This window comes from Rhinoraja longicauda, chromosome 33, assembly GCF_053455715.1.
Source record: "Rhinoraja longicauda isolate Sanriku21f chromosome 33, sRhiLon1.1, whole genome shotgun sequence".
Classification (NCBI taxonomy): domain Eukaryota; kingdom Metazoa; phylum Chordata; class Chondrichthyes; order Rajiformes; family Arhynchobatidae; genus Rhinoraja; species Rhinoraja longicauda.
The window spans coordinates 12,062,303-12,087,502 of record NC_135985.1 but is presented as its reverse complement, the minus strand read 5'-3'; the positions used below and the strand labels follow the sequence as shown (position 1 = coordinate 12,087,502).

At 42.7% G+C, this 25,200-nt stretch overlaps 1 protein-coding gene and 1 long non-coding RNA gene across 4 annotated transcripts in view; one reads left to right on the top strand and one right to left on the bottom strand.

Moving 5' to 3' along the window:
* mns1 (meiosis-specific nuclear structural 1) overlaps window positions 1-21,494 on the bottom strand; it is a 39,793-nt gene extending 18,299 nt beyond the window's left edge. The window contains exon 1 of one of the 3 annotated variants that reach the window (XM_078427256.1): window positions 21,431-21,494. In XM_078427256.1, coding sequence (XP_078283382.1) covers window positions 21,431-21,484 — 54 coding nt within the window. In that variant the 5' untranslated portion in view covers window positions 21,485-21,494. Of the gene's footprint in view, window positions 1-1,682; window positions 1,803-2,670; window positions 2,808-21,430 lie in introns of those variants that run through there. The other 2 variants (XM_078427257.1, XM_078427258.1) reach the window with 2 other exon arrangements.
* The window catches only part of LOC144608976 (uncharacterized), a 34,516-nt gene continuing 12,190 nt past the window's right edge, over window positions 2,875-25,200 (top strand). Inside the window, exons 1-2 of the long non-coding RNA XR_013549261.1 lie at window positions 2,875-3,004; window positions 12,026-12,232. This is a non-coding gene — a long non-coding RNA (uncharacterized LOC144608976). The remainder of the gene's footprint in view (window positions 3,005-12,025; window positions 12,233-25,200) is intronic.

The window sequence follows — 25,200 nt, the reverse complement described above, 5'->3', positions numbered from 1 at the left end:
ATCTAGGTCACTGGGAGTGACCTTATTTGGAAAGACAGGGATTAATGAGAGACAGTCAACACAGCTTTATGAATGGGAGATAGCATCTCACGAATTTGATTTTGGGAAGTCAACCTGGAGTAGGACCTTCACAGTGAATGGTAGGACTCAGGCAAAGGATGGGGGACAGAGGGATCGAGGAGTACAAGTACATATCTCCCTGGAGATGCCATCACAGGTGGACAGGGTGGTGAAGAAAGCTTTTGGCATGCTGGTCTTTACCAGGATGAGCACCGAGTATACAAATTAGGATGTTGTTGTGCAGCATAGACATTGATGAGGAGTATTGTGCTTAATTTTGGTCACCCAGCTGTAGGAAAAATACCATTAATCTGGATGGGGTAAAGAGGATTTTGCCATATTTCAGGGACTGGGTTATAAGGTTCGGCAGGCTAAGACTTTATTCCTTGGAACTCAGGAGACCAGGGGTGTGGTGGGGTGGAGGTGGGGATCTTATAGAGGTGTACAAAATTATGCAGGACACATGTAGGGTGAAAGCATACAGTCTTCCTCCCAGGGTTGGGGAATCAAAAACTAGATACCATAAGTTTAAGGTGAGGAGAGGAGATTTCATACAAACCGGTGGGGGAAACCTCTTCACATTAAGGGCGGTGTTTACATGGAATGAGATGCCAGAGAAAGTGGTTGAGGCAGGTACAATAACTATATTTAAAAGACATTTGGACATTTGGTGCATGTATAGGAAAAGTTGAAGGTAGAATAGCTTGGCTTTTGCAAGGTGGTGTGGATTTCCAATTATGATCTCAGATCTGTTCAGAGTTTGTCCCATTTAGCATAACTGTAGTTCCACAAATTGAGGATGTCCTCTGTGTGAAGGCTGGACTATTGTCACTTCTATCTATACTATTGTGGAAGATGCACCTGCCACAGTTGGAACAAGGACAGGTTACTTTATCCCTTGCTTTTCTTCACTCATTATCTGCCACAGACCAGTCCTTCAGGGGTGGTAGGTACATTCTCCAGGACTCAGACAACTTGGTCAGCAATATTGCTATCAAGCCTCTCTTGGTGACAAACATTTTGTACAACAAGGAAAAGCACTGCTTCATTAGCTGAGGGAGGTTAGTAGGTGGTTAACAGGAAGTTTCCTTGCCTATTTTTAATCCAAGATGTTATCTGTTATCACTGATCTTCTTCTCACAAAACAACCCAATATGTGATATTAATAAATCAGCAGCCAATCATTCAGTTTATAAAGCTTTAGAGAGCTATGGACCAAATGAAAGCAAATGGGTAGGCACCCTGTTGGCAGGGATGAGTTGGGCCAAAAGGCCTGTTTCAGTGCTGTATAACTTTGTAAGTTAGCTCAATCTGATGATTCCAAATTAATATTGGTTGTTGCTTTAAGACTCCAGGACTGTGTTGTCTTGGGTATGCAGTACTGAAGCCACTTGCTGCTAAAACAACATGTTTAATTTAACTTTAAAAGGATTCTAACTTTCAACCAAATTTATCCAAGATCTCACAATCTGACAGGCCATTTGGTCAAGCAGACCTCTAGTTTAAATCATTATTCAACCTTCCCTCTTCTCAAGCTCCACCATCTCTTTAACCCTTGTATATTCAAAATGTATTCTAAATTTTGACATTTTGTGCAGCATCTATATCATCTTTCACCCTACCTTTGAAGGCAAAATATTTTGGAATATATCCTAAATTCTATTCCAAGTGCATCAATCTCACTCCTATCAAAATTCACATCCTTGAGTAAGCTCAGTCAGCCTTCTTTTTTCCCTGCTGCATGATGGCATTGTTTGTTTAGGTACCGTAGCAAATCCAGGAATACAACACCAAAACCTAGAACTCTAAGACAATTGAAATGATCAATACACTGAATTTATCAATCCTTTGGTCCCATTCCCACTTCAGCTTTGGTCTCAGGGTTGCTGTTTCTGAAAACAGATGTTGTGTGTATGTGTTGGCGCAGAACCTGGCCCACGTTCCCTGTCCTGCCGACACCAGAGATTGCAGATACTGGAATCTTGAGCAAAAAACAAAATGCAGGAGAAACTCAGCGGGTTCCGTGGAGCTCAGCATCTGTGGAGAGTTTGGATGGACGAGGTCTCGGGTGGGACCCTTCTTCAGATGATGGAGTAAAGGTGAGATCATTCTCTCGCTCTTCATTCCCCACGTCCTGCCATCGCCCCTCACGGTTCTTGCGTGAGGAAAAAAACTGGAGTAACTCAGCGGGTCAGGCAGCACCTCTGGAGAAAAGAAATAGATGGCGTTTCGGGTCGAGAACCTTCTTCAGACTGCTGTGTTTTTTTCCTATTCATTTTCTCCATAGATGGTGCATGCCCCGTTGAATTATTCCCGCTTTTTGTGTCTGTCTTCGGTTTAAACCTGCACCCGCACTTCCTCCCCGGCCGGGTCAGTGGGTGTGGCACTGGAGGGCATCGTGGGCATTTTCTCCAACGGGTTTGTGATCCGTAAACAAGGCAACCATCGCACGGAACTCCTCCGCCGTCTGACTGAAGGCAATCTCGCGCCCCCCCCCCCCCCCCTCAAAACATGATCCCGCCAAAAGATCCAGCAAGTGTCCCGGTTATTCCCCAGGAGCTGCCACACTGTGCCGAGCCGACGGCGACGCTCTCCCGGGGCCTCACTTACCATCTTGGACAAGTGATAGCGTGGACAATATTTTATCGATCACTAACTTCGACGGCGATGCCAAGATAATTCCAGAGCAGCGACGGTTACCCCAGCAACGCCCGGTGCCCTGTTCACCGTCCAGTAACGGCGCCCGTGATTGGCTGCGGGCGACATTTTGAAGGCGGATTCCGTTGCTGCTCAGCAACGGGACTCAACAGAAGGCGCCGAGCGGCGGTGAGTCCCAATGAGGGAAGGAACTGCAGATGCTGGTTTAAGATCATAAGTGGTAGGAACAGAATGAAGCCATTCGGCCCATCAATTCCACTCCACCATTCAATCATTTAAAACTGAGGTGAGAAGGAACATTTTCACCCAGAGAGTTGTAATTTGTGGAATTCTCTGCTACAGAGAGCAGTGGAGTCCAAGTCACTGGATGGATTTAAGAGAGCGTTAGATAGAACTCTAGGGGCTAGTAGGATCAATGGATATGGGGAGAAGGCAGGCACGGGTTATTGATTGTGGACGATTAGCCATGATCACAATGAATTCTGGTGCTGGCTCGAAGGGCCGAATGGCCTCCTCCTTCACCTATTTTCTATGTTTCTATGACTGATCTATCACTCCCCTAACCCCATTCTCAAATCGTTTAACTTCTATACAAGCGTTTTATTACAAATACAATGCAGAGAGCAAGTGAGAAAATCTGCCCTGCATGGTTACAAAGTGAAACGAATTTAATCAGCAGCATAATACAGATAACACTACAAAAATCAGGCATGGACCATAGATCAGGTCAGCAATACGAAAGTCAGGCATGGATCAATCCGCCTAGGAGATTGATCTACACTCCCCACAACCACGAATCTATCTATCTAGACTCTGCCTTAAATATATCCACTGCCTTGGCCTCCACGGCCTTCTGTGGCAAAGAATTCCACAGATTCACCACCCACTGACTAAAGAAACTAAAGATAGACACAAAAAACTGGAACAACTCAGCGGGACAGGCAGCATCTCTCGAGAGTACAAATAGGTGATGTTTCGGGCCGAGAAGAAAGGTCTCAACCCGAAACGCCACCTATTCCTTCTCTCCAGAGATGCTGCCTGTCCCGCTGAGTTACTCCAGTATTTTTGTGTCCATCTTGAGCGCTAGCTTAGTTAGTTTAATTTAGAGATACAACGCGGTAACAGGCTCTTCGGCCCAGCGAGTCCGCACCCACCTGCTATCCCCGCATACGAGCACTATCCTACACACACTAGGGACAATTTACAATTATACCAAGCCAATCAACCGACAAACCTGTACATCTTTGAAGTGTGGGAAGAAACCAGAGTACTCAGGGGAAAAGCCATGGGAGAATGTACAAAGTCAATACAGACAGCACCCACAGTCAGGATCGAACCTGGGTCTCTAGCACTGTAAAGCAGCAACTCTACTACTGTGCCGTCATGAAGCACCGGTTAAAGTCCCCAAAGTCATAAAACAAAGCAGTTTTACATACATTTAAACACGTAATAACTGCAAGACCAACTCCTCTGTAATTTAAAGAACTTTGTGCACCTTCTTCAAAGTAACATTTCCTTGATCACTGGCTACTTTGATATGTCGTTTCACACCTCACCCTTCAATATCTCCAGACTCCCTCTCCCCTGACTCTCAGTTTGAAGAAGGGTCTCAACCCAAAACGTCACCCATTCCTTCTCTCCAGAGATGCTGCCTGTCCCGCTGAGTTACTCCAGCATTTTGTGTCTATCTATTACTGAGCCCTGATGCAGGGTTTCAACCCAAAAAAGGCAACCATCCCTTTACATCCACAGATGCTGACTGACCCGCTGAGTTCCTCCAGCAATTGTATTTTTTTGCTCTAGATTACGGCATCTGTATTCTCTAGTTTTAAGAATTCTGCTCTATTCTGAAAGTTTGTCAACGTTTTTGGTCACTTCAGTCGCTATCAGTTTAGAAACAACAAAGTCAACAACAGGTGCATGACTGGTCATTCATTTGTTTAGGGGTTGAATGAGTGACAGAGATGAAAAATGTGAACATTGAGAAATTGCCTCTTTTGATCTATTTGATTAAGCATTCTGGACCCCAATTTAACTGTCCCCCAAATACAGTAACAATGATAAGGTACTAAACTAATGCTGTATTATTAAAACCCTAGAACTTAAATCCCATGAACAGTACAAAAAGTTGTTTTTTTTCCTTGTCTAATTTGACATTACTCTGCCCTCTAAACCAGGAGATCATGAATTCAATTTCCACTCCAGAACTTGAACAGTTCTGAAATCGCAGTGCAAAATTAATGTATGGGTGGAAAATAAGTATTAGTTTAATTTACAAGGAGGCTTCAGAAGTACTTGAATATTTAAGTGGGTAGGGATTGAATCCATGACCTAGTATGTTAGAGGACATGGCACTGCCAAATAGACAAGTGTACAATACGTGATACAAGTGTATTATAAATTCCTTGATTGGATGTGGGTATTAAGTTTTGGGATTTGATCAAGATTTCCCTTCTGTTTCTCAGCTCTGTTGCCCTATTCAATATCACAGTGATCTGCATCCATCATTCTATCAGGCTTCAAAGGTGGCAAATGCAGAAACAGACTGATATAATATTCAGATATGGATTGATAGGTGACAAGTAACATTTGTGCACAGATGTTCCAGGCAATGATCATCTACAACAAGATAGACCCTCACCATCCACATCATTCAACGGCAAAGTTTTTTACCCTGGGGGGCCACAATTGAACAGCTTATTAAATGGTCCAGCCATATAAATGCTATGGTTATGAGAGTAGATAAGGGGCTAGGTATTTTGTGGGTGAGTGTAATTCGAACAACTGTTGAGTTGCTTAACACAATATGGGGTAGAGCAGGCTTGAATAACATCCTGTCAACCACCCTAACATTCATGCCCTCCACGTCAACACACCGTGGCTACACTGTATACCACCTAAAATATATACTTCAGTTTAGTTTATTTTAGTTCAGAGATACAGCGCAGAAACAGGCCCTTCAGCCAACCAAGTCCGCACTGACCAGCGATACCACTAGGGACAATTTATACTTATACCAAGCCAATTAACCTACAAACCTGTAGGTCGTTGGAGGAAACCAAAAATCTCGGAGATAACCCATGCGGTCTTGGGGAGAACGTACAAACTCCGTACAGATAGCGCCCGTAGTTGGGATTGAACGTGTGCCACCAAGTTGGTTTCTCCAACAGCACCGCTCAAACACATGACCTCCGAGATCGAATTATTCCAGTAAGCATAAATACCATGAGAAGATTTGGAGGGAAAAACTGAGTCGTGATTTTGTACGTTTCTGGTCACCCCATTACAGGAAGGATGTAGAGGGTTTGGAGTGGGTGCAGAAGAGGTTTACCAAGAAACTGCAGATACTGGTTTATACCAAAGATAGGCACAAAATACTGGAGTAACTTAACGGGTCAGGCAGCATAAGTAGAGAACATGGATAGGCGCCATTTCGGAAACCTTCTTCAGACTGATTTTAAGGGGGGTGGGAAAGAAAGTTGGAAAAGAGGAGGACCAGGACAAAGCATGGCGGGTGATAGGTGAACACAGGTGAGGGGATTATTTGATAGGCAAATTGTTGGACAAAGGCCAGAGATGAGGACACAGTTGTGGGCCCAACAGGATAAAGAGTTGTGAATTCGTAAGCTCAAAGATAGTAAAGTTGTGAATTGTATATTCACTGTAAATGGTACAAATGGAAGTAGAGGTGGGGGAAACAGGTGCGAGGTCAGCCATGTTTCAAAGGAGGGGGGGGCGGTGAGGAAGGGGGAGAAACAAAGGGGGGGGGGAAGAGAAGAGTTGAATGAAAGCGGCACGGTTCTTCAGGGAGAAAATGAAGGAGGCTGTTATGGGTTAGTTACTTATAATTGGAAAATTCATTATTCAAACCATTGGGTTGTTAGCTCCCCAAACTGAATATGAGGTGCTGTTCCGCCAGTTTGCATGCGGCTTCACTCTGGCAATGGAGGAGGCCCAAGACAGAAAGGTTACTAGGGGAATAGAAAGAGTAGTTATTTTCTCCAGGCATGCTCTGTGGATTAGAGAGTATTAGCTATAAAGAGAAGTTGAATGAACTTGGATTATTTTTGTTGGAGCATCAGAGGCTGAGGGCCACCTAACAGAAATTCATAAAATGATGAGAGACACAGACGGATAGACAACGGGAACCTTTATCCTAGGGTGGAGATATGAAATGCTAGAGAGCATAGCAGGACGGTCAGGAGAGCATTGAAAGGAGACGTGCAGGAAAAGCGGCACAATGGTAGAGTTGATGCCTTACAGTGCCAGAGCCCCATATTTGATCCTGACTATGGGTGCTGCCTGCACGGAGTTTGCACATTCTCCCTGTGATTGCGTAGGTTTTACTCTGGATTCGCAGGCTTGTTCCCACATTCCAAAGACATGCAGCCTTGTAGTAAAACTGCCCCTTGTGTGTAGGATGCAAAACTGGAATACCATAGAAATAGTGTACAGGTGATCATTAGTTGGAGCGGACTCAGTGGGCCGAAGGCTGAAGAAACAGTTTCCACACTGTTTCTCTAAACTAAACTAAAGTAAAGTATTTTTACATAGAGAGTGGTAGGTGCCAGAAACACACTGCCGGGGTGGTTTTGAAAATAGACACAATATTGGTGTTTGAGAGGCTTTCAGATAGACAGATGAATATGCATGGAATAGAAGAATATGGGACACATGCAGGCACAGGGGATTAGTTTAAGTATACATCATGTTTGGCACAGACATTGTGGACCAAAGGGCCTATTCCTGTTTTGCATTGTTCGATGTTCCAAGATTTATAAGTGAATTACCTCTAGTCCAATCAGTTTCCAAAAGTGTCAGACCATGGTGTTTTGAAGGCTTGGCAGCCTTATGAGTGCTTATTTCCTCAGACAGAATACATATTGAACTAAGGACCCAAAATTAATCGAAAGCAGAAAGTAACAGATTTTTTCCAGAAAACAGTCCAGATTTGTTCTCACATGTAATTGATGTTCAGGGGATACTGAAATTCAATGACTGTTCATATCTGGTTATCAGCTAACAGTCTTTTAATATTATTTACTTCATGTTTTCTGCTCTTGTATTACGAGAGATCTGCAAACATTTTCTCATGAAGTGATGACTTGATGAATTATGTAATAATTTGAGGGTGAATTGTTTTGAGTCTCTAAGAGACTCTTAATAACATATTTGTTTAAATATACAGTATACAATTGTGATAATTGTGGTGGGTAGATTTCCTTTCTCTCATGTTTAAATATCAGTATGCAATGTGGAACATAGATAAAACTCTCAAAACAATATAGTCACATATTGTACATTAATTCATTTTACAATCTAAAAAAACAATGAAGATTGCAAAATAGGCTGAATTATTACAATAAACTTTGCTTTTCTTAACATTAATAATGGTAATTTTTCACATGTGCCACATCTAACCCCATGGGGCATGGTTATAGTAATGTTTTGAGAAAATGAATGATCACACAATATCATTCTCTAGGTTTAAACTAATTGATGCTTAAAGGAGCATTATTATCACAAAACAATACTCAACAAATTAAAGTAAAGTCAATTAATCTTATTGGTTTATGACTACAATGCTGAATTGTAACATGACGACGACTGGCTTATTCTAAATATATATTTTTAAAATTGCACAAAACACCAATATTCAAAACATTGTAATATTTAAAAATAACAATTTTCTAAATCAGATTCAGTAATATGTGGAGATCCCCATATATGGATTGGTTAAATTGATGTCCAACATACAGATTCTTGACCACCACTACCAAGGGCCCAACACTCTGTGATGAGGATATGAAGATGGTGGATGGTCATGGGTTAATGATGACCCTGAAGGAAGAAAATGTAACCTTTGTTCCTCATTACCATCATATTCAAGTGGTGCTTAACCCAGGTACATGGATAGGACAGGTTTGGAGGGATATGGACCAAACGCAGGCAAGTGGGACTAGTGTAGCTGGGATATGTTGGCCAGTGGGCAATTTGGGCCGAAGGGCTTGTTTCCCCCGCTGTATCACTCTATGATTATGACTCATGGGGTTGGGCATTCCAGAATAGTGCTCCCAAACTTTGAAGGAATTATTTCAATATCTGTTAAGGCAGCAGTTATTGGGAAAGGGGATAAAACACATATAACTTGAAGAGGATCAAAAAGAATATGGGAGCAGGATCTGCAGCAGAGAATCCACAGTTAATTTGATAGATGTATTGGGACTTAGTGAACAATTAGAGCAGTTGAGAAGATGCAGAGAGTGCAGCAATGGGATTTAAAGGTGCCAAAACACAGCAAGGCAGAGGAGGAAACAGTGCAAGTATTTCAAAAGGTTGCTCAAATACTCAAGCCATATTAGGGGACAATAAATAGAATGAGAATGGTCAGAGCATGGCAGGAAGTATACTCAACCTGGTCACAATGTCATATTCCAGGGTCTCTCAAAACAGATCACTATAAGAAACAGGGATATGATAACAGTAAACTTTGTTATCCTACAAAATGACTCAGATGAGATTTATTTTAGGAGATTTATTGCAATCAAACTTTGATCAATACCACACCTCAATGTTGATTGGAAGGCACTGATGGAAGGTGAGATGGCCATTCATGAATGCTCCAAGAGTTCAAATACTATTCTGAAGCATGGCAGAAAAGCGGTGGAAATTTTGAAAAAATGGATTTGGTGGGAAAGAGTCTGGAACTAGGGATTAGGATTATATCACATGTATTCATATTTGCACAGTTGTTGATTGTAAATGTTTTTATTTTTTTATTTTAGTAAATTTGTTATTTTAGAAAGCAATGTGATAAGTTGGACTCTGATATTAGTCATGCAGGTAGGAAGAGAGATAAACTGCCAATAATTACTTCCAGAAGGTGTGTTAGATGGCTTTATTTAATATGGCTTACTTGGACATGGCCAAGAGTCATAAGCGAGGTTTTTAATTTTAATTTTAGTTTTAGAGGTACAGCGCAGAAACAGGCCCTACGGCCCACCAAGTCTGCACCGACCAAGCCAATTAATCTACAAACGTGTACGTCTTTGGAGTATGGGAGTCACCACTGAAGCACAGAATATAAGAGGCCATGGGTGCTGTGAATCTTTGAAACACCTTGGGTTCTCTCAGAGTGTTTCCCTATACATACTGATAAGGCCTTGACTAAACCAAGTTGTTTAAGAAACTTACCACTGCTCTACCAGATGCTATTTGTACAGGGTATGTGCCCGATCTGAGGTATAATTAATAAGGTGACTGGGCCCCATGTGAAAGCCAAATTCAGGGTACAGGTTAAATACTCAATTCCCCCCAACATTTACATTGTTAGGTAATGTGATGTAACTATGCAATGACATCACTTTGTAGGGAGTGTGAGTGTGGAGGCAAAGACAAGCAAAGCTCTTAATCTTGCATTCAAAAGTGAACAAATGATGGGGCAGTTTATTATGCTTATGGCTAGCTGCAGAACTTTTGTGGTTTTGGACAATAACTTGCTGTTAATGAGAGTTTAACACAAGATCTAGGACATGTGATTGGGAAAAGCTTACCTTGACTCTTCATTAAGTTAAATACACAAATCCTTACTGAGTCAAACGTAGCTTAAAGCAGGAAATTGATTTTTGAACAATCCCTGCTCCAATCCCTGGTCCTATCCCCAAATTCTATCTCCATTACATTGACCACTGCATCGATGCTACCTCCTGCACACATGCAGAACTCATGGACTTTATTAACTTCACCACCAATTTCCATCCTGCACTCAAATTCACTTGGACCATCTCCCACACCTCCCTCCCCTTTCTTGATCTCACAGTCTCTATCACAGGGGATAGACTATCAACTGACGTCTGTTACAAACCCACTGGCTCCCACAACTATCTCAACTACACTTCGTCCCACCCACCTTCCTGCAAAGACTCTATCCCCTACTCCCAATTCCTTCCTCTACGCTGCATCTGTGCCCAAGATGAGGGGTTCTATACCAGGTCATCCGAGATGTCCTCATTCTTTAGGGAAAGGAGGTTCCCCTCTTCCATCATAGATGAGACCCTCACCATGTCTCCTCGGTACCCCGCAGCTCCGCCCTTGCTCCCCTCCCCCTAGTCGCAATAGGAACAGAGTCCCCCTAGTCCTTACCCTTCACCCCATCAGCATACAACACATAAACCTCCGATATTTTTGCCACCTCCAATGGATCCCACCATGAGCCACGTCTTCCCATCTTCACCCCTTGCCGCCTTACGTAGAGACCGTTCCTTCCACAACTCCCTGGTTAACTCATCCCTTCCCACCCAAACCACCCCCTCCCCAGGTACCTTCCCCAGCAACGCAGGAGATGCAACAGCTGTCCCTATGCCTCCTCCTTTGACTCTGTCCAGGAACCCTGACAGTCCTTTCAGGTTAGGCAAAGGTTCACTTGCACCTCCTCCAACCTCATCTACCGAATCCATTGTTCAAGATGTGGACTCTTATTCATTGGCAAGACCAAACGTAGACTGGGCGATCGTTTCGCTGAACACCTTCGCTCAGTCCCCCTGGGCCTACCCAATTTCCCGGTTGCAAACACTTTAATTCCCCGACCCACACTAACTTTTCTGTCCTAGGCCTCCTCCATTGTTAGAGTGAGGCTAAATGCAAATTGGAGGAACAGCATCTCATATTTTGCTTGGGGTAGCTTACAACCCAGTGATAAGCATATTGATTTCTTTAACTTCAAGTAACTCCTTCATCCCTCTCTCTCCATCCCTCCCCCACCCAAGTCGCACCAGGTTCTCGTTCTCACCCAGCAAACAGCTAACAATGACCTGTTTCCTTTATCAGCGTTACTTTTTTGCATATCTTTCATTCATTTGTTCTATATCTCTCTATATCACTGTCTACTCCCATTTCCCTTTCCCTTGACTATTCCGATGAAGGGTCTCAACCCGAAAGGTCACCCATTGGTTCTCTCCAGAGATGCTGCTTGTCCTGCCGAGTTACTTCAGCATTTTCCATTTACAATTGGATGGATATTTTTAACTTTTCTGATGCGTTTGGTGGGTCACTGGACAAATATCCAGGGCCTAAACCTTCCATACATGATACTTACTAAGAATAAATAAATCGTTAAAAAAAGTACTACAAAACCAAGTTTACCAGCAAAGTATTGATGGAACAACGCTGACTGACGAACAAGGTAAATTGAACTTCAATTCTGGATTCCCGCTTCTTATTGTACAGTTTACATTCAAATGTTAAATGTTACAGGCCAATTTCTCCATAATAATGATGACCATTGACTTTTTTCTTGTTATTATTGCAGAATATTAGAGAAAAAATTGTTTTCCAGGATATCTACTTTGGGGGCGGCACAGTGGCGCAGCGGTAGAGTTGTTGCCTTACAGCAACCAAAGCCCGGGTTCAATCCTGACTACGGGAGCTGTCTGTATGGAGTTTGTACGTTTTCCCCATGACCGAGTGGATCTTCTCCGGGTGCTCTGGTTTCCTCTCACACTCCAAAGATGTACAGGTTTGTAGGCTACTTGGCTTCGGTAAGAATTGTAAATTGTCCCTAGTGTGTAGGATAGCGTTCATGTACGGGATGATCGCCAGTCGGTGCCGACTCGGTGGGCTGAAGGGCAGGGCCGGATTAAGCTAGTGCGGGGCCTGTAGCTAGGGTTGCCAACTTCCTCACTCCCAAATACGGAACAAGGTGATGTTGCAGCCCCGCGACCCACGTGACCTCACCCAGCCAGTGGCCACATGCTCCCGCTCCACCAATGACGGTCGCCTGGGCCGGGAGGCGGGTTGCTATGCAACCACCGTTTGGTGGCGCCTAGGCCTACACTGTCCGGAGGTAGACCCGAAGGGTCTCGACCCAAAACGTCACCTATCTTCTGCTGGACCTCCATGAGACAGGCGGCGAGGACTTTGTCATGGACAACGAGGGCAACAAAAGTATCCACAAACTGAAGGAGAAGGCGAAGAAGAGGAAAGACCGAGGATTTGGCTCCAAGGAAGGCGCTCGATCCAGGCTGAGATGAGACTACGACTCCGTGGAGCAAGACGGCGACGAGCCAGGCCCTCAACGCTCGGTGGAGGGGTGGATCCTGTTTGTGACCGGGGTCCACGAGGAAGCCACCGAATAGGTAATCCACGACAAGTTTGCTGAGTACGGTGAGATCAAGAACCTACACCTCAACCTGGACCGGTGCACTGGCTACCACAAGGGCTACGCTCTGATGGAGTACAAGACCGACAAGGAGGCGCAGGCGGCCATGGAGGGTTTGAATGGGTCGAGCTGGCCGGGCAGCCCATCAGCGTGGACTGGAGCTTCGTCAAGGGGCCCCCGAGGAGCAAGAGTCAGAGCCCGGACCGGAAGCGTCACTGACCCGGGATGGAGTGCGGAGCGACCGGTGGGACGGAGCGGCCTGTAAAGCGCCGGGTCCGAGATGCGCCGCAGATCGTCGTGCCCAAACTGAGCCGTGCGTTACAGGGGCCATTTAATCTCAGTCGGGACTGTCGTGGGGCTGGGGAGAGGGTGGGGAGGGAAAGGTAAGGTTGGCTTGTGCAAAACAACACTCGGAAATAAAGTATTTTAGTTCCAAAACAAAAAAATCTTCAAGTTGAAGAAGTCGCCCATTCCTTCTCTCCAGAGATGCTGCCTGTCCCGCTGAGTTACTCCAGCATTTTGTGTGGACAGCCAATACAGGACAATTTAAATTGACATTTGAACAAAATTATTTATTCGTATCATGTTATTAATGACGTCCGTAATGATTACGTACCATGCGGCATGCAGCTCCCCCGACATGTAAACAACAGGGTTGCCAGATCGTGAGATGCCGCTTTCACCAGACAGCTTGCAAGCATTTAGTGTGGAGGCCTCAAAAATGCGGGGCCCGTAGCATATAAACATAGCACAAAAAGTAAGGAAATTTGTGTTTGGTAGATTATTTCTTTGTTGTAACAATGCTTCTTGGCAATAAATCTTATACCGTTGGAAAGCCTGTTTATTTCCCTTTTAAATGGTGCCACATTTGTAAGGAACATGCATTTGTGGGATGAGCAGCAGAGCTGAGTATATGGGTTGCGCCCATGAAAAATTTGCCAAATCTTCTCTGCCAATGCCAAACAGCTTATTCTGCTGTTGCTATTGACTCTTGTTTTGAGCTTCTGGTACCCCCAGGTGCTGACAATCAGGTGCCTGATTGGCACCTGATTGGCAGCATCTGTGAGCATGGGCCCTGCTACAGTGGTCAGTAGGTGTCTGCACCATTTCAAAGGGAAATAAACAGGCTTTCCAACTGTATAAGATTTATTGCCAAGAAGCATTGTTACAACAAAGAAACAATCTAGCGAACACAAATTTCCTTACTTTTTGTGCTATGTTTTACTGCTAATTTCTCCGTGGATTGTCACCTTCCCATGATGGAGAAGCTTGTGTGGTCCTGAGATCCTGAGAGCGATGCCGTCTGGAGCTATGTTCCTGGTAGGGTCACCCATGGCGGTAAGGTCGAGGGGAGGCCCCTGACAAAGAGCAATCCAACCAAGACCTCAACAATGAAACAGGTGGACGATGGCTGACTTTAGTGGTGCGTCACAACGGCTGGGAAGGCGGATGAAGGCTGCAATGAGCATGTGCTATAGACTGGAAGGTAGACGCTCCCGCCCCCACAGGTCTCGGGCAGATGGGACTCATCAGCCTGGGAAGGCAGTCCATCTTGGGGAGGGAAAACTCTGATCTAAAATCTCCACTGCCTTGTGGCCATATCCAGTCATGGAAAAGGCTCCAGGAGTAAACCTCAGGAAAAATCCGGAGTCGGAGTCCCTAAGGCAGTTCGTCGTTGTCTACAACCTCGTTCTGACAGCTTCGGCGACGGCGCTGGTACCAAACTGTAATGGCTCTGCTGTTCCTTTGGATCGATCAGCGACGTGGAGAGGGGGGACGAGCTGCATGGGCAACAGCCTGTCCTTCATATGACATCGCCCAGGTTTACATCCGACCACACATCGATGCTGCTCTAGCTGAGGTTTGGAGCAAGTAGCCAACAACCAGGATGCATCACCCATGGTCAGCCATGACAGAGGGGGGCCTTAGAAAATCCAGCACTGCCAAAGGGCCTGTATCTCTAAACTAAAACTAAACTCAAATATGATCCAGGAACTACATTTATCGATCTTTTATAGTTTATATCCAGCTCAAAAGCAGTGAGTTTCATTCTGAATCTTGTTAGCTTTCATTCAAAATATTTTGTACATTAAATAGATAAGTTTACACAAAGAAAAGCCTCTCCCTGTAATTAAATGAGAAAACGGTGAACCTATTCGATAGGTCAGACACTATGGAAAGGGAATCAAACCTAATATTTTTAGTCTATAATTTTTCATCAGAACTGGAAAATTGAATCATTTTGAGCAAGTGGCTGCAAACAAAGACAAAATAAAGAATAAAACAAAAGCAAAGGTCGATGTTAGGTGAATGCTAGGAGAGATTAAATGACAAAATGAATGATGTAGAAGGGATTCCTTCCGTGTGTTCCATTGCATTTCTCCCGTTTGTTGTATTTTGGATAATATTGCTATGTAACTCTTTCCAATACTTGCTCACTCAAGTACATTTGATCAAGTAAAAAAGTTATCACTCTCAAACTATGTTTCTCTGCATAAAGATGCCAATGCATGGATCCAAACATTTTCAGCATCTTCTGGTTTTAAGCTTATATTTGCACCATCTATTATATTTACTTCCTTGCTCGTACAACATCATGACAGAAGACGTAAGATTATTGAAAGAAACTAAGAAAAATTGTCATTTTTAACCCAATTGTGTGTAATTGGGATAGATTCCTTGAAAACGCCTTTCTCGTTTGCAAAGTTCAAAGAGGTCAAAATGAGGTGTAACATCTAAATCTGTGGGAAGTAAGAAATTTGACATAAGCAGACAATGTCCCTTAACTTTATGCAGTATATACTATGCTTCGATTAAATTAATAAGGTTGTTTGAATAACTGTAATTAGTCATATTGAAATGGAAGAGTAATTAGAAACTTAGAAACATAGAAAATAGGTGTAGGAGGAGGCCATTCGGCCCTTCGAGCCAGCACCGCCATTCATTGTGATCATGGCTGATCGTCCCCAATCAATAATCCGTGCCTGCCTTCTCCCCATATCCCTCGATTCCACTAGCCCCTCGAGCTCTATCTAACTTTCTCTTAAATCCATCCAGTGATTTGGCTTCCACTGCCCTCTGTGGCAGAGAATTCCACAAATTCACAACTCTGGGTGAAAAAGTTTTTTTCTCACCTCAGTATTAAATGGCCTCCCCTTTATTCTAAGACTGTGTCCCCTGGTTCTGGACTCGCCCAACATTGGGAACATTTTTCCTGCATCTCGCTTGTCCAGTCCTTTTATAATTCTATATGTTTCTAGTGGCGGCGCCTAACGGCAGCGGCTTACTAGCAGTCTGTTCGTCTTTTTTCCTCTTTTTTTTTGTGGTGTGTCGGTGTTGGGATGGTTTTTATATATTTTTTTGGTTGTGTATGTGTGGGAGGGGGTGGTGGTGTGGGGGGGGGGGAACTTTTCTCTTCCTCACGGAGCGGGGTGCGGCTCGGCTGCGGGGCCTAACATCGCCCGGTGCGGCTTGGCCGCTGGACTTTACATCGCCCGGTGCGGCTTGGCCGCTGGACTTAACAGTGCCCGGTGCAGCTCGGCCGCGGGACTTAACATCGCCCGGTGCGGCTCGGCCGCGGGACTTTACATCGCTGGTGCGGCTCGACTGCGGGACTTAACATCGCCCGGTGCAGCTCGGCTGCGGGACTTAACATCGCCCGGTGCAGCTCAGCTGCGGGACTTAACATCGCCCGGTGCGGCTCGGCTGCGGGTCTTTTCATCGCTGGTGCGGCTCGACTGCGGGACTTAACATCGCCCGGTGCGACTCGGCCACGGGACTTAACATCGCTGGTGCGGCTCGACCACGGGACTTTACATCGCCCGGTGCGGCTCGGCCACTGGACTTAGCTGCGCAAGGCTCGGTCGCGGGCCTTTCATCGCCCGGTTCGGCCGCGGGACGTTTCAGCGCCCGGTGCGGGGACTGTGCGGGTCGGTCGGGGACGAGCTGTCTGTCCGTGGGCGTGGGGAAGAGAGTGGAAGTTTTGTTGCCTCCATCACAGTGAGGGGGTGTTTGGAGTCACTGTGATGGACGTTTGTGTTGGGGTTATGTGTCTTGTGTTCTTTTTTTTCTATGACTGCTATGTAGTTTCGTTCGGTACTTCGGTGCCGAACGACAAATAAAGCTCTGTTACACCTGTTATACCTGTTATAAGATGCCCTCTCATCCTAAATTCCAGTGAATACAAGCCTAGTCTTTTCAATCTTTCCTCATATGACAGTCCCGCCATCCCAGGGATCAATCTCGTGAACCTACGCTGCACTGCCTCAATTACAAGGATGTCCTTCCTCAAATTAGGAGATCAAAACTGTACACAATACTCCAGATGTGGTCTTACCAGGGCCCTATACAACTGCAGAAGAATAAGGGGTAGGCCATTTAGAACTGAGATGAGGAAAAACCTTTTCAGTCAGAGAGTTGTGAATCTGTGGAATTCTCTGCCTCAGAAGGCAGTGGAGGCCAATTCTCTGAATGCATTCAAGAGAGTGCTAGATAGAGCTCTTAAGGATATCGGAGTCAGGGGGTATGGGGAGAAGGCAGGAACGGGTACTGATTGAGAATGATCAGCCATGATCACGTCGAAGGGCCGAATGGCCTCCTCCTGCACCTATTGTCTATTGTCTAACCTCTTTACTCCTATACTGAAATCCTCTTGTTATGAAGGCCAACATTCCATTAGCTTTCTTCACTGCCTGCTGTACCTACACGCCAACTTTCAGTGACTGGTGTACAAGGACACCCAGGTCTTGCTGCACCTCCCCCTTACCTAACCTAACTCCATTGAGAAAATAATCTGCCTCCTTATTTTTGCCGCCAAAGTGGATAACCTCACATTTATGTATATTATTCTGCATCTGCCACGCATCTGCCCACTCACTCAACCTGTCCAGGTCACCCTGCAACCTCCTAACATCCTCTTCACAGTTTACACTGCCACCCAGCTTTGTGTCATCCGCAAACTTGCTAGTGTTGCTTCTAATTCCCTCTTCCAAATCATTAATATATATGGTAAACAGTTGCGGCCCCAACACCGAGCCTTGCGGCACCCCACTCGCCACTGCCTGCCATTCTGAAAAGGAACTGTTTACTCCTACTCTTTGCTTCCTATCTGCCAACCAATTTTCTATCCATGCCAACACCCCACCCCCAATACCATGTGCTCTAATTTTAGTCACCAATCTCCCCTGCGGGACCTTATCAAAGGCTTTCTGAAAGTCTAGATACATCCACTGGCTCTCCTTCATACATTTTACTTGTCACATCCTCAAAAAATTCCAGAAGATTAGTCAAGCATGATTTCCCTTTCATAAATCCTTGCGTACTTGGACTTATCCTTTTACTGCCATCCAAATGCACCGTTATTACCTCTTTAGTAATTGACTCCAGCATCTTTCCACCACCGAAGTCAGGCTAACTGGTCTGTAATTCCCGGTTTTCTCTCTCGCTCCTTTCTTGAAAAGTGGGAACTGATCGTGATTCTATTGAACATTGGAAAATGATCACCAATGCGTCCACTATTTCGAGAGCCACCTCCCTGAGGACCTTGAGATGCAGACCATCATGCTCAAGGGATTTATCATCCTTCAGTCCCATTAGTCTACCCAATACTATTTCTCGCCTAATGAAAACTTCTTTCAGTTCCTCTACCCCCCTAGATCCTCCAATACACCTGGGAGATTGTTTGTGTCTTCCTTAGTGAAGACAGATCCGAAGTACCTGTTCAACTCTTCTGCCATTTCCTTGTTACCCATAATAATTTCACCCGTGTCTGCCTTCAAGGGACCCACATTTGATTTTGCTACTCTTTTTCTCTTAACATATCTAAAGAAGCTTTTACTGTCCTTCTTTATATTCTTGGCCAGCTTCCCCTCGTACTTCATCTTTTCAGCCCGTATTGCCCGTTTTGTTACCCTCTGCTGTCCTATGAAGGTTTCCCAATCCTCTGGCTTCCGGCTACTCTTTGCTGCGTTTTACATCTTTTCTTTTAGTTTTATTCCATCCCTAACTTCCCTTGTCAGCCAAGGTTGCCTCCTACTCCCCTTAGAATCTTTCTTCCATTTTGGAATGAAATGATCCTGCGTCTTCCGGATTATGCCCAGAAATTCCTGCCATTGCTGTTCCACCGTCATTCCTGCTAGGATCCCTTTCCAGTCTACCTTGGCCAGTTCCTCTCTCATGCCTTCATAATCCCCTTTGTTCAACTGCAACACTGACACTTCCGATTTAACCTTCTCCTTCTCAAATTGCAGATTAAAACTAATCATATTATGATCACTACCTCCAAGCGGTTCCTTTACCTCGAGTTCTCATCAAATCTGGTTCATTGGACAACACTAAATCCAGAATTGCCTTTGAGCATTCCATAACAAGAATGTAACCTGGTGCAGGAAGTTGGTTTTAACTATTTATATCACAGCAGAAACAAAAGAAATAGGTAATATTTGGACACTGTACAATTAGGGAAAGCAATCAATTTCAAGTAGTAACAAAACAATTCAAAACTCCCGGATATTACTCAATGCAATACAGACCATTATTAAATTTGCACTGGTTGTTAAGTGCTTTTATGCAATTTTGTGCTGTTCTAACAAAGATGGACAATATTCAGGAATATACCATATGTAGGAGCAGCTGAAAAGAACTACTCTTAGTATCCACCGAATTTGAATTAGAAAGTATAATTTAGGTTCACCAAAACTAAATTTTCCACAATGAAATCAGCATATCATTAGCATTCCCAAAATCCTACTCCTGCCTTAACACACAAAGTTCTGAATCTGAATAGTACTGAACATTCACGAGAGGAGAATCACCTTGAGACAGTCAAAGAACACACAACTTTACTGGTCTGAAACAAATCTAATTTCTTGAGAGGTCATATACTAAACAATTTTAGATGAGGAACTATAAAAATAGTTTTCATTAGGAACAAGGATAAAGTGTATCTTTGTGTAATAAATTTAGTAAGTGACAGACAAAACAATCTCTGATATAATAGACTTGTCTCACCAATCTCCTTGACCTTTCTGAGGACATAATATCCAAATTGAGCTACAAAAGCTCTGTGACATTGTGGAAGTGAATTAAATAAAAAGAAACATCCGATAGATCAAAAGCAATCTGATAGAACTAATTAGGGAGTGTTGTGATATACCAAGTAGAGTGCCCTCAGATTGGAACTAGGACCTTTTGAACATTTTGGTCAGGTTACAGAAATGCACTGCCTGTATTGAAATTGATAGTGAAATAAAGAGATGAAATAATACTTAGGAAGAATAAAAGGTACATGAAGAATTACACAAAATTCCAGACAAATTTAGTAGATAGACCAATGCACACAAGTTCAGCATTGTATACAACGGAAGAAATAAATTGCCGAGATCCTTAATTAATGAGTACTTTTGAGTTTGGGGAGAGGTTATAAAGAACTCCTGGAGTGAAAATAGAGCCCCCATTAAACATCTGCGACTGCTTCTTGGCAAAGTAAAATGGCCAAGGAATATGGATCTGTGGTCAGGCTGCATTCAAATGCAAATACTTTTATCATTTCGCATTTTTACCGAAGCTCGGGTCAGTCTCACGATTATGGATGGAGAGGGACATGCAAGATCTGGAAGAGGAATGATAAAACTTTTGTTCATGATGACTGACTTGGGATAAAAGAAAAAAAATTGTATTCAAGTCTGGAAAATAGCAGACCGCGAGCGACTTGATGCAGTTTTTTTTGTCCAATGGTTCCAAAATAATGTATGTGAGATGCAAATGTGAGTGCTCACAATCACGATGCTCGAGACAATCTAGAGACAATCTAGATAAATGGCATTCAGCATTCCTGAAGTAAATATGATTCCAGTACCTCACTGCTTCCTTTCCTTAATTTCATATTTCTTCGCTTGATCTGTAAGGTGAACATGATATTACCAGCTGTCATTTTCTCTTTGCAGATGCTGTTTAACACCAGTTCCTATCTTGAGTTCAGATTTTTTATTTTATTGTTGTTAATCTGATAAAAAATATTTAATAGGATCATTGATGGTCTCAAAAGTAAACAACACATTTAATGAGGCAAAAATCAGAGCATATGTTCTTTGAAGAATCGAACAGCAATGCCATCCAGACTCCAGTTCAATTGAACTCAGAGAGGTGGTGCCCTTATTATCCTGTAGTAATTGAACATTCTATCTTCCACCCTATCTTTTTAATCTTTCTTCTTTATTTTCCCTGTCTCTACGCTGACTTAAAATTTGAATGACTGTAACTTTCTAATACTACCGAAGAGTAATTAATTCCGGTTCTGTCCTCATAGTTAATTAACTACAAAGTTAATGCCTGACCACTGAGTATTTCTAGCATCTGTTTTTTATTAAACTGTTCTAGCTGACTTTGTGTACAAAATCCATTAAAGCAAGAAACCATTGACTTCTGTTTGCAAAAATAATATTGATTTCATATCTGAGAACCATACTTTTCAAATTTTAGTTGGTATTTACTAAAGAGGGAAACTTTCAGTTTTCAGTTTTTGTTAGTTTGTTTTATATCTCATGCGTGATATCTCACCTCTGTGCTGCACTCCAAAGACCAAACTTGGCACTCAGCCAGTGAACTTGCCATTTGTGCTTCTTGTTCTGTCTGCTTCACTGTGTCATTATAACAGCAGTGAAGGACTCAATTATTTGATTTTCGTGTTGCTACCAAACTTATTTCTGCCTGACAGGTCTTTCTCCACAAACTGTTATCATATTCTACTCAGGGACTTTTGAGGGAAGCTGTCCCCTTCCATCTCCTCAATTGCAAGACCATTCTCCTCTCGGCCTCAGTACAAGTAACAGACCATTTATCAGAATGAAGGATGTTCTCAGGGGAAGGTGGGCAGCAGGACTCTGAGCTCGGCCTGAGTGACAGCCCAAACAGTGGAGATTGATTTTAATGAAGTCTGGAATAAACAGTGAGATTAAGAGGTTGCATAGTGGGCTGACAAGTTTTTACTTCACCTTCCTCTAGAAATTGGAGCCAGACTGTGCAGCTGATGCCTGTCTTTGCTTTATGAATGTATTTAGCTATTGCTTCTCAGTGATTGGCTACATTTCTGCACAGTCCTTGGGGGGAAATAATTAAACCTGCTGCTCCTCTGATTTATGTACTTCTTTATAACAAAATGCTTTCTATAACCAGATCAATTATACTAGATTGCATAATTCATTTTCCTGCAAGTGCAAATTAACTTATTTTCCATTTTTTGCATTGTGTTAGGAAGCAAAACTCTTGCAGATAATTTTTTTTTAAATCTCCAACTGTCATTAAGGAATGTGGTTCCTGAGCAGGATCCTTTTGGGGGGGGGAATGGGGATGGGCTTAAAGAATTAAAATTGGCTGCTTTTATTCTGTTTTGTCACCAACTTATTTTCGGACCTTTTCTTCCCTGCTCTGAGCAAATGACTAATCACAAAATAATTTGAAATGAATAGTCCTGACCTGAAACGTCACCTGTCCATGTCCTGCAGAGATGTTGCCTGACTAGCTGAGTTACTCCAGCACTTTGTATCCCAGGGTAGTTTCCAGCATCTGCAGTAAATTGCCCACCAGGTGGCGCATAAGTGCTGGTTGACAAATCAGCTCTGCAACCTCCAGAAATGATGCAGAAACCAAACCATATTTGGGGAAGGAGGAAGAGCAAATGTTACTTTGACTTGTATGCATCACCATTCACTGTTAATACTGAATCTTGTGAATGTACAACTAAACTTCACTGGATTAGGAAAAAAAGTCTATTCAACCACCTGTGTAGGTCATCCACCGTTCTTATCGTTCAATAAATAAAATACTTAATTCTATGATGAAAAGATGATTTAAAAAATATTTTAAAATCTTTGCACATCACAGGGAATAGGTGCCAGAAAACATAAAATGATGATGTTATGCATTAAACCTTGTGAAATATTTTGGAGTCTCAAATAAAAAGCATGGGCATTCTGAGGGATTTTGGTGAGTACCACCAAATATGTAAACGTTTGAGAAAAACAGTTGTCATATGAATTGCCGTTCCCCTCTTTGCATGGAAGCAGAGATACATTTATATGCTGTAGAATTATTGGTCATTTGACTTTTTTAATGTATCAAACATCTGACAAATAAAAGTCATTTAGCAGAAGCCTTTGACATGATCCTGATACTTGCCGAAAAGTAGTATTAACATTCACTGTGTCACCAAGTCATGATCTGCCTTGATAGTTGAGTAAGCGTCAGAGAATCTGAACCAGCATAGCCATCACATCTGTGGTGAAAAATGGCTTCCTCCTTATCAATGCATTTCAAAAAGCAGAGGAGGCAATTGTTGACCAAACTGGAACTGTTTTGTTTTCAAGTTACATTAAAATCTGCATGCCAAACATTAGCTCAATGTTTAAAAAGTGCAGTGCATTAATTGAACAGGTGAGTAACCTGATTGTCACTGTCAAGGATGTCCCTAATCCAAATGCTAGCTTTATTTGTGTACAGATCGCATGTTGAATTTCTGAATTGTCCACAGTGTATCTGTGTAAGGAACATGAAGATGATAGATATAATTACTATGTGCCTTCTAAATGAATTTTGACACGATAAAGCTTGAATGTGATGATCCTGCAAATGAATATTCTTACAGACGCAAGACTCACCAGTCTTGACATGTACTGGAGGGTTACTGGCGCCCATGAGGTTTCTTGTGGTACAAGTCAATGCCTTCATTTTGATTGAAAATGTGAAGAAAAAAAATCTTTTAAGTAGCAACAAATGAACATGGGTATGTACAACAAAATAAAATTAATACCAAAGGTTGGTCGAGAAGCTCACTCATGATTACATATTTGCCTCCAGGAGACCAAGTGGAATTTACAACATCAATGGAGGAAAAAAACATTTTTATTAAATCTCCATAACTGGGAGTGCATGATGATTATGGCCAGATTTTGCTGAAATAATTTTGATGAAGCTGTCATCACTTAGTATTAATACCGAATATATTTCACAGTCTGATGTCTGTACTTGCATGACTCCAGACTTTTCTGATACCTTGCTGCGCAAGACTGTGGGCTGAGGCAGTTCTGGTCAATAATCTTTGCATTGAAATGGCAGCAACTACTTGCTAGATAGTTCTGCAGTAAAATTATTGATGAATTAAATTTGCTGCAGGATAAGTTGAAGACTTGGGCTGATTGGTTCCAGAACTTCGGTATTTCTTGACATGAAACCAGCATTTGTAGTTCCTTGTGCCTCTGACTTCAGATACCATGGATTTATGTAGAATCCATCAGAGATAGCAAATTAAGGGAGATTGTGATCAGACTGCGGACAACTGTGGGCAGGGTGAATGGAGTGCAGTCTCTGTCTTTGCTTCAAAATTTTGCTCTGCCTTTAATAATTTAAGAGTGTTTTGAATTTTTTTTCCAATATATCATTTAAACAATACAGGACTTTGAGAAATCCTCTTTCCAGATTTAGTTTTGAAGCAGTTTGTTTTGGTTATGGCTCCCATTTCTGATCACGTTTTAAATTCCGAAAAGCAGGGCATTTCCTTTATTTTATAAAGGATGTGTAGAGATGGAAATAGATAACAGCCGCAATGGAGTGAGGGTGCAGTGGTGATCACTGGTTAGTTTATTTCATGGACTGACATGCAAATTATTTTGAAATAAGCTCTGGGAACCATTGGTAATAGATGAAGAAGTACATCACAGGAGCCTGTTAGATGTGCAGCTACACTTTATGAATTTCACCAGCTGTTAGCATTAAATGTCCATTTGGGAATGAGAGAAGGAAATTTCTTGACAAATCTCACAGGTTAAATCTACAAGACAGAGAAAAGGTAAATGGTCCACATAGCATTGAAATTAATGAAAGGGGGTTTAAACTGCTCTAATATTATTTCAAACGTAATGGATTTTTCTTCTGATGATTATGCGTCCAATTTGATTTGTATCTGCTTCCTTTCAGTTCTCATAAAAACAAAGGCAAATCTCTTCAAGGGGACAGGGGAGGAGACCCATCAATTTATTTCTGCTTGCTACTGCTTTAATGTTCAGATTAATTAAGATGAACTCCTTAGATATTTGTTGGTAAAAATATTTAATATCATGCCGTATAAATCCTCCAATGAATGCCCCAATATTTATAACTAAACAAAGAAACCATTTGTTTTATTCCTTTTTAGGGAAAAAGTTTGTGTTTAAGATATTATATTCCATTTCAGATGTTCCAAAGGGACAAATGTAATGTGACATTCCTGTAGCTGGTAATGTTTATTTGAAGTATGGTTGATTTTGTAATGTTCATTCTAAAATATGACCTCCACT